Source organism: Rousettus aegyptiacus, unplaced genomic scaffold (assembly GCF_014176215.1).
Source record: "Rousettus aegyptiacus isolate mRouAeg1 unplaced genomic scaffold, mRouAeg1.p scaffold_m13_p_5, whole genome shotgun sequence".
NCBI lineage: Eukaryota > Metazoa > Chordata > Mammalia > Chiroptera > Pteropodidae > Rousettus > Rousettus aegyptiacus.
In genome coordinates, this window is record NW_023416308.1 from 115,904,228 (window position 1) to 115,921,174 (window position 16,947).

Consider the following 16,947-nt stretch of genomic DNA (forward strand, 5'->3'; position numbering starts at 1 on the left):
GTTCAGGAGCCCAGTTCGGGAGCCTCCCAAGTTCAGAAGCCCAGCCCAGCTACTCCTTCTCCCTCCGAGGGAGTCCTCAGAGAGGCACAGGAGGGGGACACACCCCCAACAGGCTGGATTATTCACGGTCGTTCCCCCCACCAGTCCCTTAAACCAGAAACCTTAGGAGTCGGAAACATTCGAATCCCGCTAATGTCTATTAGGCGTTTACGACTGTAAGCCAGGCACTCAGAACTTTATATATCTTATATCACTTAAGCCTCACAGTAACTCTGTGAAATCCGTCCTTCACGCTCCCATTTTGAAATGGCACATGAGCCTTAGAAGAACTGAGGAAGCTGCCCAAAGGGCCACAGCAGGTGAGGAGCAGGCAGCGTTCCCCAACCCCCGGCCTGGAGCCCCTCTGTGGCCAGTGGACAAGATGGCCCAGCAGATCAGCCCCTGGGGCCTGTGAGAAGGGAGGCCAGGCATGGAGCTTCGGAACTGTCAGAGTTCTTTGGAAGGAGAGACTGGTTATCTTAGGAAAAGATTGGGGACCGGCAGGGAGCTTCGGCGCTTTTACTGGGCAAGAGGAAACTGCGTACACGGGCCTTGCTCCAAGGTCACTCTAAAACATGGAACGGGAACACCCAAGTGGATAAACAAAACGCGGCACGTGACATGCAATAGAATGTTACTCAGCCATAAAAAGGAAATGCTAACACATGGATGAACCTTGAAAATATTGTGCTGCGTGACATAAGCTAGACCCAAAAGGACAAAGACTATATAGTTCCACTTAGATGAGGTCCCTAGAGTAGTCACATTCATAGAGACAGAAAGCAGAATGGTGGATGCCAGGGGCTGGGGGAAGGGGGGGAGTTAATGTTTCATGGGGACAGAGTTTCAGTTTGGGAAGATGAAAAAATTCTGGAGGAAGATGGTGGTGATGGCGACACGACAATATGAATGCGCTTAATGCCACTAAAATACTTCAAAATGGTTAAAATGGTAAATTTAATGTTATGTATAATTTACCACAATTTTTTTTTGAAACCACGGGAAAGGTCAGAGAGCTCTGTTGGGACTGCTTGAGTGTGTGTGTACCTGGATGGACGTGGGCCATCAGATATGGCCAGAGCTGGTCAAGACTGTGACCCCAGGACCCACCAGACCTAGTGTGTGGGCTCTCGAGATCTATGGGAGGCTAAGGAGACCCCTTCTTGAAGGCCCAGGGGTTCTCTACAAGGCCTGGGCAGCTTTCCAAACTAGAGTCAGTGAGACAGGGAGTGAAGACCCCGGGTGGCCACGTGAGACAAAACCAGGGGACGAACCTATTTGCCATAAAGCCCAGGGAAGGCAGCCTTTCTCTGAGGAAGGAACAGCAAGGCCATGAGGAGCGGACACTTCCGGAAGGCACGGCAGTCCCCTGCCCCCCGTGTGTGCAGGAACAGTCACTCCGCCCAGACTCGAAGGCCAAGTGCGGGGACAGCTGGGGAAGCACAAAAATCTAGCTGACGCTGATAAGTGCTTAAATTGGAAAATACGTCGGTTCTCATTTATATCAGTTCTCTCTTTATCTGATAATTTTCTTGTGTTCAACAAGACGAATCAGGCAGAAAACAAGACGAGGATGGGATTGGGAGCCTGAAAAGGAAGAGTGGAAGAGACCGTGGCTAGGAAAAAAGCAGAGGGCCCAGGACACTGCGCCCCCCTGACCTCGGCACGCTCTGCTCTGCCGCTTTATCGTGCTGGAGCCCTCGCTGGGGCGGCCGCCGCCGTCAGGTCCCCCAAACCAGAACAGCAGCCCCGTGACGGCGAAGACTATTGAGTTCACTGCCGTCCCTAGCCCAGCACCTTGGACAGCACCTGGCACAGTGGGTACTCAATAAACTATTTCTAAAGTGAGTTTTATGAAAGAAAGCGGAATGAATCAGACAGAAGGGACGCACGGTTGAGAAGCTTTGTTTTGGTTTGTTTGTTTGTTTGTTTGTTTGTTTGGGAGGACGGGACACCTCCTCTGTGGGAGGCACCGTGCTAATTAATGCTTTGCTTCCACAGTGATCTCTTGTTTTCTCGTCTTGACGATCCCGACATAAGGGAACTGAGGTTCCAAGGGGTTGAGTGATGGGCCTACAGTTACACACACGGCAAGTGGGGGAGCTGAGCTGTGAGCCCAGGTCTGACTGACTCCCAACGCGAGGCTCGTTCCACCCAGGCACCAGGACAGGGTGACGATACAGGGCCCGGGAGGGCCGGAGGAGGGTGGAGGAGGATGGCAGGGAGGAGTAGAGAAAACTGTAGGACAGAGAGGCCTGGAAAGGATGTCAGGGCAGGGGGACGAGAGTGCCCAGGCCAAGAGGGGAAGGGCCCAGAGGCCTCCTGACCTTTTCGCCCGTCCCTCTGGAAGTCCACGTGGCACCACTCGCCGTCGTTGACCTTGCGGCTAGACGCCCGCAGCTTGATGCCCCCAGAGCCCATGTCCAGCAGGAGGTAGAGGTAGCCGTCCAACAGCTCCATGGCAAAGTAGTCAGCCCGCTGGGCAGAGCCGTGGCCGCTGGCCCCGGGCCCGGCCCCGGCCCCGGCCCCGGCCCGCCGGCCCTGGCTGAAGAGCAGCAGCCCGTTGGGCTCGGTGGTGCGGAAGTCCAGGGAGATGGACCCGGTGCGCTTGGCGCTCCAGCGGGGCAGTGCCACGAAGGCCTCGGGACTCTCAAAGGTCACGGGGTCCAGGGCAGCCACGTCTTCACAGCGGAAGGACAAGTCCCCCTGCAGCTTCATCTTGGGGTCCCCTTCCTTTGCCAGGCGGGACAGCTCCAGCTTGAAGTCGTTATTCTTATAGACCACCTGCAGGGAGGGGGCGGGGCGGGGGCGGAGAAGCGGAATGGGCTCCAGGCCTGGCGGTTCCTGCCCAGCAGCCACCAGCACCTCAAGACCCTGCCATCGGGCCCTGGGCGGGTTGCTGCTCAGCAACACCAGAGCCGGCTGGACCTTCACGCGCCGAGGCTGCGAACGAGCGCCTCGGGGGCCCCGCTTGTCCCCCCGCCCTGTCTTCCTGCCAGCTCCAGCATGGCGGCCCGGTCACAGTCGTAGCAGGATGATCACCGCCAGCGCCTGGGTGACACGTCCCAGTTGGCAAAGTATTTTCATTGACACTCTCGTCTGCTCCTCACGCCCACCATGAGTAAGGACCGACCACTCATTTTACGGAAGAGGAAACTGAGAGTTAGACAGGTCAGGGGACTCGGCCAAGGTCACGGGGCCAATGACCGGGAGAGCCGGGACCGAAACACAGGCCTTTAGCCTTCACGTCCAACAGCTGCCTCGAGGGTCCTCTGAGAGGACAGGGGACTTATGAGGCTCCAGGAAATAAGAGAGGAGACGCCTCTAGGTGGAGTCGGTGGCTGTAGGTTTTGAAGGGAAAAGGTCTCCCACAGAGGCCCTAGGCGGCTGGCCAGGCCAGACTCCATCGCACTGAGAACAGGGCCAAAGGCTCCCTGGCTGACCCCAGCCCCTCCCTGGCCCTACTCACATCCTTGAGGCAGCCCATGAAGTTGTTGCTGACAGGCGAGCCCGGCAGGTCAGCGGTGTTGGGGCTGCCCCCAATGTAGAAGAAGTCGTCGGAGCCCAGCATGGTGTAATCCTCCTGCGTGTAGCCTGTGGTGGTCAGGATGCCGTCCACCGAGATGGTCACCTGCCCAGCCCAGGGAGGGAGGGGGAGAGACAAGGAGACAACCGGCATCAACTCCCTGGGAAGAGGCTCGGGCTGGGCAAGGGAGGGGCCGGGGGCACCGGGGGAGGGGGCCCCCCATTTTTATGTCTGCTTGTCTCCGAGGAGGAACAGTGTGGGAAGAGAGGGAAGGGGGGAAGGAAGCAGCACAAGATTTGATGGCGTCAGGGAGGACGACAGCCTGCCCCAGGGTCCCTGGCTCAGCAGGCGGAGGCGGAGGGTTCCTGGTGGCTCCCGACGGGAGCGGGGACCTTGGACCAGGGCCCCCGTGTGTGGAGGGGATGCAAACGGCACCCTGGTTCCCCTCCTCCTGAAGGTGCCCTCTGGACCTGCATGTGATTCAGAGCAGCTCATAACTGAGGCTGAGGGCACCCACTCTCCCTGGATTGTGGCGGCGGGGACTCACCGGCAGCTCTCTCCTTGGGGTGCTGGGGAGTCCTTTCAGTCTTAGCCCAGTAGGGGATGGCAGAGGGCAAGGGTATGAGGAAGGAAAACTCAGCTTTTCCTGGGGAGCCTTGGACTGCCTGGGGGGTGCAGATTCCCACCGCTACACCCCTTTCCTGAGTCTGTCTCTTTACTCCCAGGTCCCTCTGTATTCAGGCCACTCTCTCGTCTCCCAAGGGGAGAGCGGCGCTTGACCTATTCGTCCGCCTGCATTTCTTTCTTTGTCTTCCCTGCGGATGTGACCATCAGACTTTAGGGACTCAGGGCCAGGTTAGGGAACAGAGCGGGACAGGGCCAATCTCTTGATAACTTGACTGTGAGCTGAAGAGTCAGGTAAGAAAGCAAGGTGGGCAAGGATGGGGGAGTATCCAGCGTCCCAAGGAGCTGAGAGGGGCTCAGTACTGGTCTGGGGGAGGCAGAGTGACCTTGCAGGGAGGTGCAGGGGACTCTCGGACTACCCCCTCCCCTGGCAAATGCCCACCTGGCCCTCGAACAGTGCACCGGAGTAGCCCGCAAGGGCTCCGAACACCCGGCAAGGCCGTGGGAGAAGTGTCAAGGGCTGTTGGACCGTGAGCCCCGACTCCGGGAAAGCTGCATTAGGGACGGTCATCTGGGAAAAGCGGGCGACCGCTCGCAGGGACCGTCACGAAGCTAGCTCGCAGTGAACCGGAAACTGTGCTTCCTCGGGCCACAGCTCACCCCACTTCCCACTTCCCTGACGTGCCTCGGTACCCCCGCTTTGGGGCAAAGTCTAGAGACGGGGGCCTTTTAGTCACAGCCCGTGATGTCCCCGCCCACACCAGCCCATTTGCACACGCCGCCAGCCACCTTCCAGCAGCTGGTCTCCAGGGTTCCGTTGTCACGGGGGAGGTGGGGTGTTAGGAGCTCCTAAGGGACATGAGCAGAACGGGAGCAGGGGGAGCCTCCCCCACAGGACCCCAGAATCCCCCTCGTACCGAGTTGGAGCCTCCAAGTGAGTGGGGAGAGCTGAGCAAAGCGAGGGCAGAAGGGGCCCCTCCCGGGAACCATCAAACCTTGTGCTGGGGTGACTAGGTTTGAGGATGGATGGTAGGGGGTGTCTGTGTGGGAGGGGATAGTTCGAAAGCGTTTGAGTCCTGTTTGGAAGGGAGGGCTGGTCATTATCGTTTATTTCTTCTTCCCTCCATCCCACCCGAGGCTGGGAAGTGGGGGGCTGGGGAGAGGAGGGAAGGGTCAAAGGATTAGTCACAAAGACATGCAGACGAGATTAGACTGGGCAGAGTGGGGCTGGGAAAAGGGAAACGGGACAGGGCTCACGGGGCAGGGAGAAGAGGGGGGTGGGCAGCCAGGCGAAAGGGTCTCCCTGGGGCAGAGTCCGCTGCATCCCGCCCTGCACCCCGACTCCTGCTGCTACACTGGGAGACCAGGAACTGGGCCACTCTGCAGTTCCTGGGCCTACACCTGGCCGCTGCGGATAGACAGGCAGCTCCTGAAGAACGGCCACCTGGCCTGACAGGTAGGTCCCTGTGATCTCACTAACCCCAGCACGGTCCAGGGACACTTCATCGTCATTAAAGGCAAACGTCAAGTCGCCTCCTGACTCAGGGCCACACGTGGCTGTCGTGGCCTATCTGCCATCTATAAACCGCATGCCTCAGGAGCCTTTGGTAGACAGGACCAGTCCTCTGAGATCTGCTGTGCGGGGGGAGGCCCCCCCGCAGGCCCCAAGCTCCCCAAGAAGAGGCTCTTCTGGCCTCCCTCAGTACACTCGGCCTTCCAGCCCACCTGAGTCACTCGGCTGTCCTCCCGCCCAGCCCCAGAAGCCAGGGCACCAGCTAACTGCTGGCATCTTCGTCACTCTAGAGGTCTCTTCGATCCAGCCCGTTCGGCCAGCTAGCCTGCCTTTGCCCTCTCAGAGTCGGAAGGACCCGATGGCGGGGAAGGGTGCCCTGAACTCCCCTCCAGACCAGGTGCAGACATGGCCTTGCCTCTGTGGCTTTATGCAAATCACTGCCGCATGGTGCCTCCTGGCAGAAAAGGGCTGCCTTGATCACCCTCCTATCTGTCCCCCAAATTCACTTCTACTTTTTTAGAGACTCCCTAGCCCAGAGGTGGGGGAGAAGGTAACGGGAGGTGGGTAACATCGGGAGGTGCACACAGGAAAGGGGGTCAGCCTGGGAGTGGAGGGAGTAGAGAAGGTAGGGGACAGGCACCGGGTGGGAAGGAAGCCAAGGGCAGGGGGATGGAGGGAGGTCTCTAGGGAAGGCAAGGAGGGAGATGACAGATTAGTAAACCCAACTGTTCCCTCAGACAAATCAGTCCAGACACAAAAATGGCGGGTTCGTTAGTAAAAGCAGGAAACAGGGGAGTGAGTCCCCTGTCCCCCTCCACCCTGGGGGTCTGTGACGCCCCTGCCCCCCAGCCCCCCCGCGCAGCTTCTGGAAGGGTGTGGGGCCGGCGGGGAGGCGGGGAGGAGGACAGGGGGCGTCGTGCAACACAGAACGGCCACTGCAGCAAGGACACGTGCAGGTTAGAGAGCCAGGGTGGGGGCCAGGCCCAGCGGCAGAGGCGAGAGGAAGCAGCCACAGGCGACAGGCATGCGGGCCGGGGGAGGTAGGGGCGAGCAGAGATGGAGGCGGAAGAGCTGTGGGGCTGCAGGGAGGAGAAGCTTCCTTCCTTCCGGAGGAGGAGGGGAGAGGAGGCCACCCCCCCAGGACAGAGACATCTATGGGTTGAGAAGGGAGGGGACATTTACCTCAGACCTTCCTCGCCGAGGGCGACCCAGGCGTTCATTCCCCCTGCCCATTCGCCACTGATCACAGACCCCAGACACACCTGCTCACACACCACACCCCACCGAAGGCAGTGGGAGAAGTCCCGACCGGCTCATTTCCAATCAGCATCCTTTCCAGCATCAGGACCATGGCTAGGGCCCCAAGACACAGCAGAGACTCTGCATCCAGCCCACGCCAGTCCACTCGACACAGACAGGCCCGGCCTGAGTGGGGACTGAGCAGGCCAAGAGGAGGGAGCCACAGCTCTGCCCCCAGAAGACCCGTGTGCAGCCAGGGAGGAGGGCGGGGAGCACCACAGACACCGGAGCCGAGCGCCTAGCCGCCCAGCCCCGGCTCCACTCCCCAGGGGCGGGGAGGGTGCTCGATGGAGGCGCTGCAAGGGGCAGCCTGAGACATGGGTGGGCTCTCAACCTTCTGCTCTTCTGCCGCTCGGCTCCCCTTAGGCAGCCGGGCAGAATGGGAAACCAGGCTCTGGCCACAGACAGCCCCACAGGGCACTCCATGCCCCAGGAAGACAGGCCGAGCAAGAGAGGGCTCCCCTCTGGCACCACCCCGAGCCTTTCCCGGTTCCCTGCTATGACCATGGAGTCACTGGCCTCCCTGGGAGGGCGGCTTGTTCAGGGGAGAATCAGACTGAGGGCAGGTGCTTTAAGCTTGGGGGAGGGCTGGACAGGCTTGGGGGGTTCACGAAGCCCCTTGACGTGGTATGCGAAACTGCGTCAGTGGGCATTTGTTTTCCTGTGAGACACGATTGCTGTGTCATCCACTTCTCAAAGGGACTCACCAGCCGAAGGTGGCTGAGAACTGGTTCAGGTAAAAGGTCCGGGCCTCCCTTTAGGACTGAGTGGGGCGGGAGCAGAGGATGAAGATGGGGTGAGGGGTGTGAGGGGGAGGACGGCTAAGGGAGGTGTGCGGCCCCCCTGTGTTTAAGTTTCGCCATCCGTTTTGGGGCGGGGTTGGGGTGGAGAAGTAAAGAGAGAAATTGGTTAGAAAGACACACCAGGAAGACGGCCAGCCGGCAGTGACGGCCCGCAGTGAACCCTGGAATCTGGGTCTGGCGATAAAGTTTGGGAACAGAAGCTTCAGGTCGGAAATCCAGGGTTCTTCAGCTGTCACCATTCACCAGGACAATGTCGTTTTACTCTCTCTCACCTGTAAAAGGGGTTTTGACAACCCCCGTCCCTCCCATTCCGCCAGGCTTGCTCTGAGAACCAAACCCAGCGACCTAAGCGAACCCTCTGGACCCGTCCGTGACTGGCTACGTGAGCCCAGGCTTCCTCCTGGAGCAACAGGCTCCCCATCTGCTAACTCGGAACGATTTCTGCCTGTCGCCTGCAGTCCAGGCATTAGGTGAGTTTAAACGATATCTAGAAAGTGAGAGGTATTTAGAGAAGCACACCTAAGCCAAACCTCTCAAGCAGTGGGCCCTTTGGCCTGTATCCACCCTCTCCCCCAGGGAGAGATGCTCAAAGAACAAGAAAGGAGTCCGTACAAACGAAAAGCCGAACCCAGCTGAGGAACGCCTGGGAATCCTTGCGGATGGGAGGCCTGTCTCCTCTGGCCCCCTTTCTCTGACTCCAGTCTTGGCCTGAGAGAGCTGATCCCTGGGACAGGTTCCCTCCCAAAGGGTTGAGGAGGCTTCTCAGGCCACCTAGAGGCAACGGGCTCTGATCGTCAAGCGGCGATGCTCACACGCCAGGGAGTGTGGACTTCCCGGGCCGAGAATGTGGTAGCGCTTTCTCTCGCCAGGGCTGAAACCAGAGAGGGTTGTTTGCGTCTTAACCAGCTTCCCCAAGTCATTCTTTCTCTCCTCCTCCTCCCCAGGCGCAATTCCTGGGGCATTCTGGGGTTTCAGGCAGTTATTTTGGGACCTATTCCTAAGAAGGGACGGTAATAGGGTGTCCAGTGGGGCCAAAGGCACTGTATTCTCCGGGGTTTGCTATAGGAAGGGAAGGGAATCGTATCTTTACAAAACATCCCCACCCTGGAAACACTGAGATAATCAGTTAACGGTTTATGAAGCTTAATAAAATTATAATTCCCTTTACAGAGTACAGATGCGTTCGCCTCCACTACCCTTCTTGACCTCTCCACTGACCCCATGAGACGGACAACGCGGGTGTAAGATCGGCCCGTTTGGTAACCGAGCTTCGGGCCCAGTTCACGCGGTCAGTCTTTAACTGAGCTGAGACTAGCAGGAAGGTCTGCAGGGTCCGAGTTCTCCGATGGCATCCCCTGGGTGCTCGGTCTACGACATGGGCTCTCTCGCTTCCTTCTGTCCCCAGAGCCACCGTGAAGCTCTGCAAAGAAGGAGTTCCCAGCGCCAGGAGGGCAGCAGCTGACTTAGTAGCCGCGGCTGGATGACAGAGCCGGTGGGCCCACCGAATGGCTCCACTTGAACGCAGGACCGGAATGGCCGGATGTGGTCTCGGAGTGGGGAGGGCTGGGATGGCTATCGCCGTGGGCACTGGCTTGCGGACGGGGCAGAGGACGGGGCTACTGCGGGTCTGTGGGTGCGGGGAGGCAGACCTGTGAGAGCACCAGGACAGGCCAGACATGGCCTCCTCAGAGGCAGAGCCTCCTGGAGAGGTGGCGGAGCCGCGAAGCTGGGGGCCTAGCTACCATGACTGCCTCCTCGCCAGCCAGCCAGCCGCACAGCCCTGGGAGGCTGCGAGGGCCGGGCAGCTGCCCCAAGCAGCTCGGGCCCCGTGGGAGCAGACACGTCCATCTGCAGGGTCCCCCGCCCGGTGCTCAATCACTCTGCATTATTAATAGGCGATGACTAACCGCCTGCTACAGCAGAGCCAGGGCCAGGCAGGCACGGGGAATCCCGGGGGACAGCGCACAGCAGGGCCTGCAGGCCGGGCGAGGAGCGGAGGGCCAGCCTCGGCCCCCTCCTGCTCCTTCCCCCACAACCACCTCCATACGGAGCCCTCGCCAGGCTCACACACACGCGCGCACACACGGTCACACAGTCCCCAGCTCACACCGGCGTTTACACATGTAGTAACCAGCAGCGTCTCTCACACACACACAGTACACTCTCCCACTAACATCCCCGAAATGTCCCACCAACATTTACACACAGTCACACCCACACACCAGTACACACCAGCTGCGTTTACATGCACACCCACACCGACACTCCGACACTCCCCGGGACTGGGCCCAACCCAAAGCGGGGAGCGTGGCGCCAGCCACCCCCACTTCGCCCCTGCTGGGCTTCCTCCTCTCCACCCCCCGAACCGGGAAGGAAACCAGCCCGGGGCCGAGGCCATGCTGGACAGGCGAGGGGCAGAGAGGGGAGGGGAGATGGAGGGGAAGGCAGACAGTGTGAAACACAGTGTTAGTCAGACCAGCAGAGCTGTGGGGGGGAACTGGATGCTGTCCCTGGTGGGGGGAAAGTCCATTCGTGCCATGCAAAATGTGGAGGGCGACGGGACCAGGACCCCTCGAGGCTGAGAAGTGAGGGAGGGAATGTCGCCTCCTCCCTGGCAGCCAGCATGCGGCAGCCCCCAGACTGGTGTGCACTGGCGATCTGAGGGTAGCTCTGGACCGTGCATCTCCCCGGGCTGTTTCTGCCCCCGCCCCCGCTGGGGGACCAGCCCGGCCGGCTGCCGCTGGAGGTCTCACCCCCAGCCCTCCCCCCGCCCCCCCGACTCGAGGGGCCTGTCCGGGAGCCGACAGTGAGCGGAGCGTAGCATGTCATGGGATGGTGTTTTCCATGGATTTTCAGGAGACCAAGAAAGAAACTAAATCAAAGAGAATAAACGAGGGAGAAGGGGGAGGAAAGGAACAAAATAAAGCAATAGAAATAAGCAGCCTGGCATCGGAGCTGGTCTGGCCAGAGCCGATGAGCGCGGGGCCTGCCCCCAGGTCCCTCCGGCCGGGAATCTGAATGCAGGAGTCAGGGCTTGGGGCAGGGACAGGCCGAATTCCTCGGTTTCCATTTGTCTTTTCGATTTGAGTTTGGACCAAAAAAAAAGAAAAAAGAAAAAAAAAAAAGAAAGAAAAAGATAAAAGAAAATAAAGAAAACTAAAAGAGAGAGAAGCGAAATCCGAAGGGTGTCCAGGACGCCAAAAACAACTGGGAGAGCAAAACAACCAAAACCAAACAGGGAAAGGAAAACAAAGAGGGAGAATCGAACGGTTGAAAAAAAAAACCCACGGCAAACCAAACGGTAAGACAATTAGAGTGATATCTACCAGATAATGCAGTTTGTTTACCATAGCGTGTCCAATCCCTGCGTGCTTCACCGGAGATGTGGGGGAAGGTGCGGGGCGGGGGGCGGGGGGGGGGGTCAAAAAAAAAAAAAACAACAACAAAGACGACAACGGAAGAACAGAACGAAAGAAAAGAAAAATAAAATGACCAACTGTGAAACTCAAGGGAGGAGGAAAAAATATATATATATATATCCATATGCACGTGAATGTTCGTTTAGACCCTCCCACCTTAGGCGCTCGGCTGAAGTAGTTTTTGTTCGAAGAAAATTAAATTATGATGGGAGGGAGAAATAAAACACATAAAAAAAAAAAAAGAAGGAATTAAATCCCTTCTTCTCCCAATCTCTCCCCCACCCCTCCTCTGGATCCCTCTTCCCCCCAACCCCTCCCGGAGGAAGAGCCAGCTGCAGAGAAGGGGAACAGTTAAAGACCTTGGTTAGTAGATACGGAAACAACAAAAGAACTGGACCAAGAAAGCAAAGACTTAAAGATGGCCGGCATTCCGCAGATGAGACAGAAAGGTTAGTTCGGTCTTTCATTCATACCTGGCCCCACCTGTCCCTGCCCATCCCTTAGCCCCGCCCCCCCCACACCCCCCAGGGTTATAAGCGTGTTAGTAACACACACAGAGTCGGCAACGGGGTTTTCCAACAGAGGGTGAGAGAGGGGAGGCAGGGGGTTAAGAAGCAGACCCAATTAGGCGGTATTAGTAAGTCCTTCGGCTGAAATGTTAGGGAGTTGAGAGGAAGGAAGGGAGGAGAGGAGCAAGGAATGGGCTGTGGGCTCGGGCAAGGGGGGCGGGGGGCGCTCATTGGCTAACTGGTCCACCGGATGGCTTTACAGAGAACTGGCTAAAGGGCGAGCTGGTGCTGGCCAACTGGCTGACCAATGACCACGTTGAGTTAATGGGTTAACTGGTTGGTGGTGATGGGCCAGCTGGCTGTCAGGCTGGGAGAAGAGTGGCCCACGTCCCGAGGGGAGCACAGGAAGGACTGGAAAGAGAGGCGAGTTCACTTGGAGGCAAAGGGACAGGGTCCCCAAGGGGCAGAGGAGGGGATATGGGTGTCTGCTTTTCCTGGGCATGGAGGATGGGCAGAGAAACCCAGGGAGTTGTGGGGGGAGGAGCAGCCCCTCTTGGTTTTTTCTGACTGTTTCTCTTCCTTCAGAAAGGAAGAGAAGGTGAGTTGCCACCAGAACCAGGAAAAGGAAGCCTCGCCCTCCACGGCCTGGCACAAGGCTCACTGTCACATCACATCTCATTACCCCAAACCCTTCCCCTCGCCCTCCCCTTGCCCACCCACAGCTGACTCCTCCTTCCTGCCTACATTCCCCAGAAAGTTCTCCGGATTCTTCAGTCACCCCCCCACCCCCCCGTGCTCTTGTGCTCCTCCAGGCAGCCGTCCTCCAAGAATTAAGAACCTGCTGCCACCACCCCTGCAAGTCTCTGGGGCCGGTAAGGTGTTCCCGACAGCCCAGCATCCTTCCCCGCACACCCACCGACCCCTGAGCCTCCGCTGCCTGCAGGCGGCCCCTGAAATTCACCCCCTCTCCACATCACACCATAAAAAGGGACACAGAGGCCCACCTACCTCTAAAATGCTCGACTCCTCCCTAAGCCATAGGCCAGCCTCTTCTACCCGAGTCTCTAGAGTGCCCAGCCCCACGTGGCTCTAAGCTCATTTTCTCTTCTTATGGCCAAGGACAACACAACAACCACCTTCAAAATTACCCTGGTCTTTGGGGACGAGATATCAAAGGGACTGAGGCAGCCTCACTTAGAGCATCAGAGGTGGAGGGACACAATTGCTCGATGCCCATCAAATCCTAAACTGGACACTCGAGAGAGTGATTGTGGGAAGGAAAGGTATTCTAGGGACAGATCCATTAGTTGGAGAGTTCTTCTAACCAGTGGGCACAGAGCTAATTCAGTAACACAATTAATAAGGGCCTCATATAATTAAAAATAACAGAATTCAATATTTAGCAGCCAGATGAAGTGCTGAATAACCAGTATTAATTATTCGTGATGCAGAAGCAGTTTACGTGACAGGAGGGGGCAGTGCCTGGAGCAAGGGGATAACGGGTGATTTGGGGACTAGCACTGTGGCTAGTAGGACTGTCACGAAATGAAGACGCCGGCCAGTCAGGACAAGGGATAATTAGCTTCAGGGCAGCTAATCCAATCACGCCGAAAAGGTAAGAGTTGACTGGTGTCACTGCGCTTGTCGAAGCAGCCAGGGAGAAAAGGCATCGGAGGGAAAATGCAACCACTACTCTTTTTGAATTTGAGTGTGGAGACTAAAATACGAAAACAAAAATCAGTTTTCAACTTTCACGAACAAACGCCAGGATAATAAGGAGAAGAGCAAATTCGGAAACAAGATTGAGAGGGAAGAGGGGTGACTTTGAAGCCCGGGCCTTCCACTCAGGCGTCCGGAGACCCAGGCTTCCTCTGAAAAACAACGGGATCAGAGCGGGCGAGATAGGGCCCCCCCGGACCTAAGGACTGTGGACCCAGTCCATGGGGATTGTGCCCAAGGGGGCAACTGTGGCCACATACTGGAGTGGAATTTCCACTGGAACAATGCCAGTGGCCCATGACCCGGCAGCCCCTGCCTTCCCAAAGGCCGGGATCCAGAGAGCTGAGGCTTCAGACGAAAGAGCCAGTGATGGAGGCTTTGCCCCATCACAGAAACAGCCCGGGGGCTGCAGGCCGCAGCGCCTGAAGGAGGAGGACAGCGCTGTGCCAGGAGAAGGGAGTCATCGTGCCAAGTGGTCACGTCCCATGGCCAAGGGCCTAGCTCCACCTTGAACCCGTGGTGTAGCTCCAGCCCCTCAAGAAAGCCAAGAGGGGCGTTATACACAAAAATCACAAAAATCTGGATGAAGGCAATCTCTGTGGAGCTTGAGCAAGAGTTGGGACAAAGGGGACAGGCGCCTCCCCCCGACTCAGAGGTAAGGGGGGCCCCTTTCCTCAGACAAGCAGAACATTCAGATGGTTTCAAGACTTGGGAACCTCCGAGAACGACAGAACCACAAGACGGACTACAGCCGCCTTTGCATTCTGCACCGATGACAACAAGCAGGCCCTCCCTGGGGAGGCAGAGAGACGATGGAGTGGCTTCGAAGTGAGAGAGACTTCCGGTTCGACCACTTCCTGACCGGATAACCCTGGGCAAGCCTTTTAACCTGCTGAGCCTCCATCTCCTCATTGGTGAAACGGGACTATCTCCCGCTTCACGGGATGGTTAGAAAGATTAGTGAGATACAATAGAGAAACGAGACTCTCGAGGTCAGGGGCTGGTGGAGGAGGGAGGTGACAGTGTGGTCTGAGAAACGCTACAAAAGAGGGACACGGTCCTGGGGCATTTCAGAGGAAGGGGCGCGAGAGGCTTTCTCCTGGCTTTGAAAAGCAAATCGGAGTCTTCCAGAGGACAAGCGATGGTTCAACGCTAGTGAGAAATAGATCTGCGGAGTCCTCATGTCCAGCAGAGGGTCGAGGGAGGCTCTGTGAAGAACGTGGTGTTCAGGCTCATGGTGGGTTGCGAAAACCTACAGCTAGCGGTAATGGCAGGGGGCCCTTCGGCGCTCGCGCGGTGCCCGGCACGGTGCTTTGCGGCGTCCCTCCCCCGGTTAGTCCGCGAAGGCTCCTTCTCACTTTGCCCTTGAGGAGCAAAGCGCACAGAGGTTACACAACTTGCCCCAAGTCCCTCCGACTAGTGGCAGCGCTGGGATGTGAACCTGTCTCAGTCTATCTCACTGAAACCCCTGCTCTAGGGTTTCGACAGGCAGAAAGGTGTCAAGGGGGAGCTAGGGACGGAGTATGCAAAGTAGCCAGTTACACCCGACAACAGGGCATGGGAGCTGCCAGAGAGGAGAGGCCCGGGCCAGAGGTGGGGGGAGGGATTTCCCAAATGCCTGGCAGACCCCATTTTAAGGGGACTCCCTCCTCGGGACCCAGGGAAGCAGCATCATGGGAGCTGGACGGGGAGGAGGCACCAATGTGATATCTTGGTAGCCAGCTTGGCCTCCAGGTTTGGTTGTAGCTAATGATGGAAAGGGTCTGCACTCGGCTTGCATGGTGCATGGCGCTGGGGAGCATACTGGGTATGAGGGGAGAACGGGCCTGGGATTAAAATAGGACGTGGGGAACCCTCCAAGGTAATCATTCCTGCAAAGATGCCCCAAGAGACACTTCCAGTCACAGTGGGCCTCAGGCTAGGTTTGAAGGGAGAGGAAGGCAGGAGCAAGGTGCCGCCTCAGTCAGGCCTCCAGTCCTATCGTGTTCTAAGAGACTCCTGATAACGGCAGGGATAATTATCTACTTCCAGGAGAGGGGGAAAATCCTGCCTCCCTCCGGTCCTTGGAGCTGGCCTCCTGACCCTCTCCCACAGCTGCAGAACCAAGGGACGGGAGACATGCTCCGTGCTCATTCTGGGGCGGCCCCTCCTCACTCCGGCTGTTCTAACCACCATAGCGGAGACAACACAGGACAGCCCTCCGACCCGGTCAGGGAATGGGGTGTCATGGAGAAGGGCAACGCCCCGAGAAGGAGTGCCCCCACCAAACACGCCGCCCTTCAGAGAGTGAGGGGCACTAAGACTAGCCACCAGGACAGGCTCGGATGGAACAGCAGGATTCCCCGCGGTGTCCCCACAGCAAGGGGAAGGCACTGCGGGAGGAGGCACCCCGTGACAGCCTCACTCAGCCGCGTCGAGGAGGAACAGGCAAGAAGGGCGAGAGGCCGGCCAGCACCCCGATGCCCCACTCATGAGCCTTTCAGTGGGGGGAAGCGGAGGAGGACCAGGAGGGGGAAGAGATGAGGCCTCACACAACTGGAAGCTGGAAGTCCAGAGCCGACACCTAGTAAGACGAAGGGCTGCCGACCAGCAGAGCTGCCGCCTCCCGGGACAGGGGTGCTCTGTGCTCCCGGCTGCTCTCAGATCGCTGGAGGGGGAGCAGGAAGAGCTTCCTTGCAGTCAGCTACAAGACAGAGGGTTGGACCCGCAAGAGAAGGGCCAGCAGAAGCCTGCGCACCTGGGCCCAGGTGCTGAGTGAGCGGGGGAGGGAGGCGGGAGGTGGTGACGGGCGCCACCCAGATGTGCGGCGGCCTCGCCCACTTTCGAAGAAGGGTCTGGCTTCACCCTGCTTGAGGTGGGAACTTCTCCAGGCTGGAAACAAGCCGATGCAGCTGCTGTCAAGCAGAAGCCTGGCCAGAGAGGTGGCCTCACCCGTCATAGCCACCCTGGGCCTGGGGAGAGGCACCAAGGCCACTACGGAGAGAACGGAGCCGGAGCCAACGCCCGGAAACAGCGGCACCTCCAGGGGGCGTGAGGCTGGGGCAGGAGTGGAGGGAGCACTGCGGAGAAGAGCCCCCTCCGGCCTGCGGGGCCGAGGCAAGGATCCTCCTGTGAACCCGCTGACAGCCGGGGCTCCTTTGGAGGGACTGGACAGGAACGAGGGAGTGCGCTGCCCAGAGAGGTGGCCCCACGCCCCCTCCGGCCTGCTCTCCCTCACACACCTGCGGCACCTCCGCCTTGCTCTGACCCCGTCTCCGCCCCTGTCCTAAGACGGCCCTGCCTGGGGGCAGGCCCCCCCGCACGCACCTCAGCTTTTCTTTTGTATCTTTCTGCCCTGGTGTCTGGACACCCACAGCTGCTTCACCAGCAGGGTCTCCCCCACCCACAGCCCCACAGGGCCCACCCATCCAGGCTCCGTCTCGCTCCTCCCGTCTCCAGAATCTCCCTTCTGCCAGATCTCACAATTCCTGAGCCTGAGCCCTTGAAACCCCAGCGA

At 58.5% G+C, this 16,947-nt stretch overlaps 1 protein-coding gene across 16 annotated transcripts in view; it reads right to left on the reverse strand.

Annotated features, from left to right (window-relative positions):
• The window catches only part of NRXN2 (neurexin 2), a 102,846-nt gene that overhangs the window by 53,805 nt on the left and 32,094 nt on the right, over positions 1 to 16,947 (reverse strand). For 7 of the 16 annotated variants that reach the window (XM_016158010.2, XM_016157880.2, XM_016157873.2 and 4 more), the window contains 3 exons: positions 11,131 to 11,175; positions 3,509 to 3,670; positions 2,367 to 2,823 (listed from right to left, as the gene is read on the reverse strand). In XM_016158010.2, coding sequence (XP_016013496.2) covers positions 2,367 to 2,823; positions 3,509 to 3,670; positions 11,131 to 11,175 — 664 coding nt within the window. The remainder of the gene's footprint in view (positions 1 to 2,366; positions 2,824 to 3,508; positions 3,671 to 11,130; positions 11,176 to 16,947) is intronic. The other 9 variants (XM_036221135.1, XM_036221137.1, XM_016157953.2 and 6 more) reach the window with 2 other exon arrangements.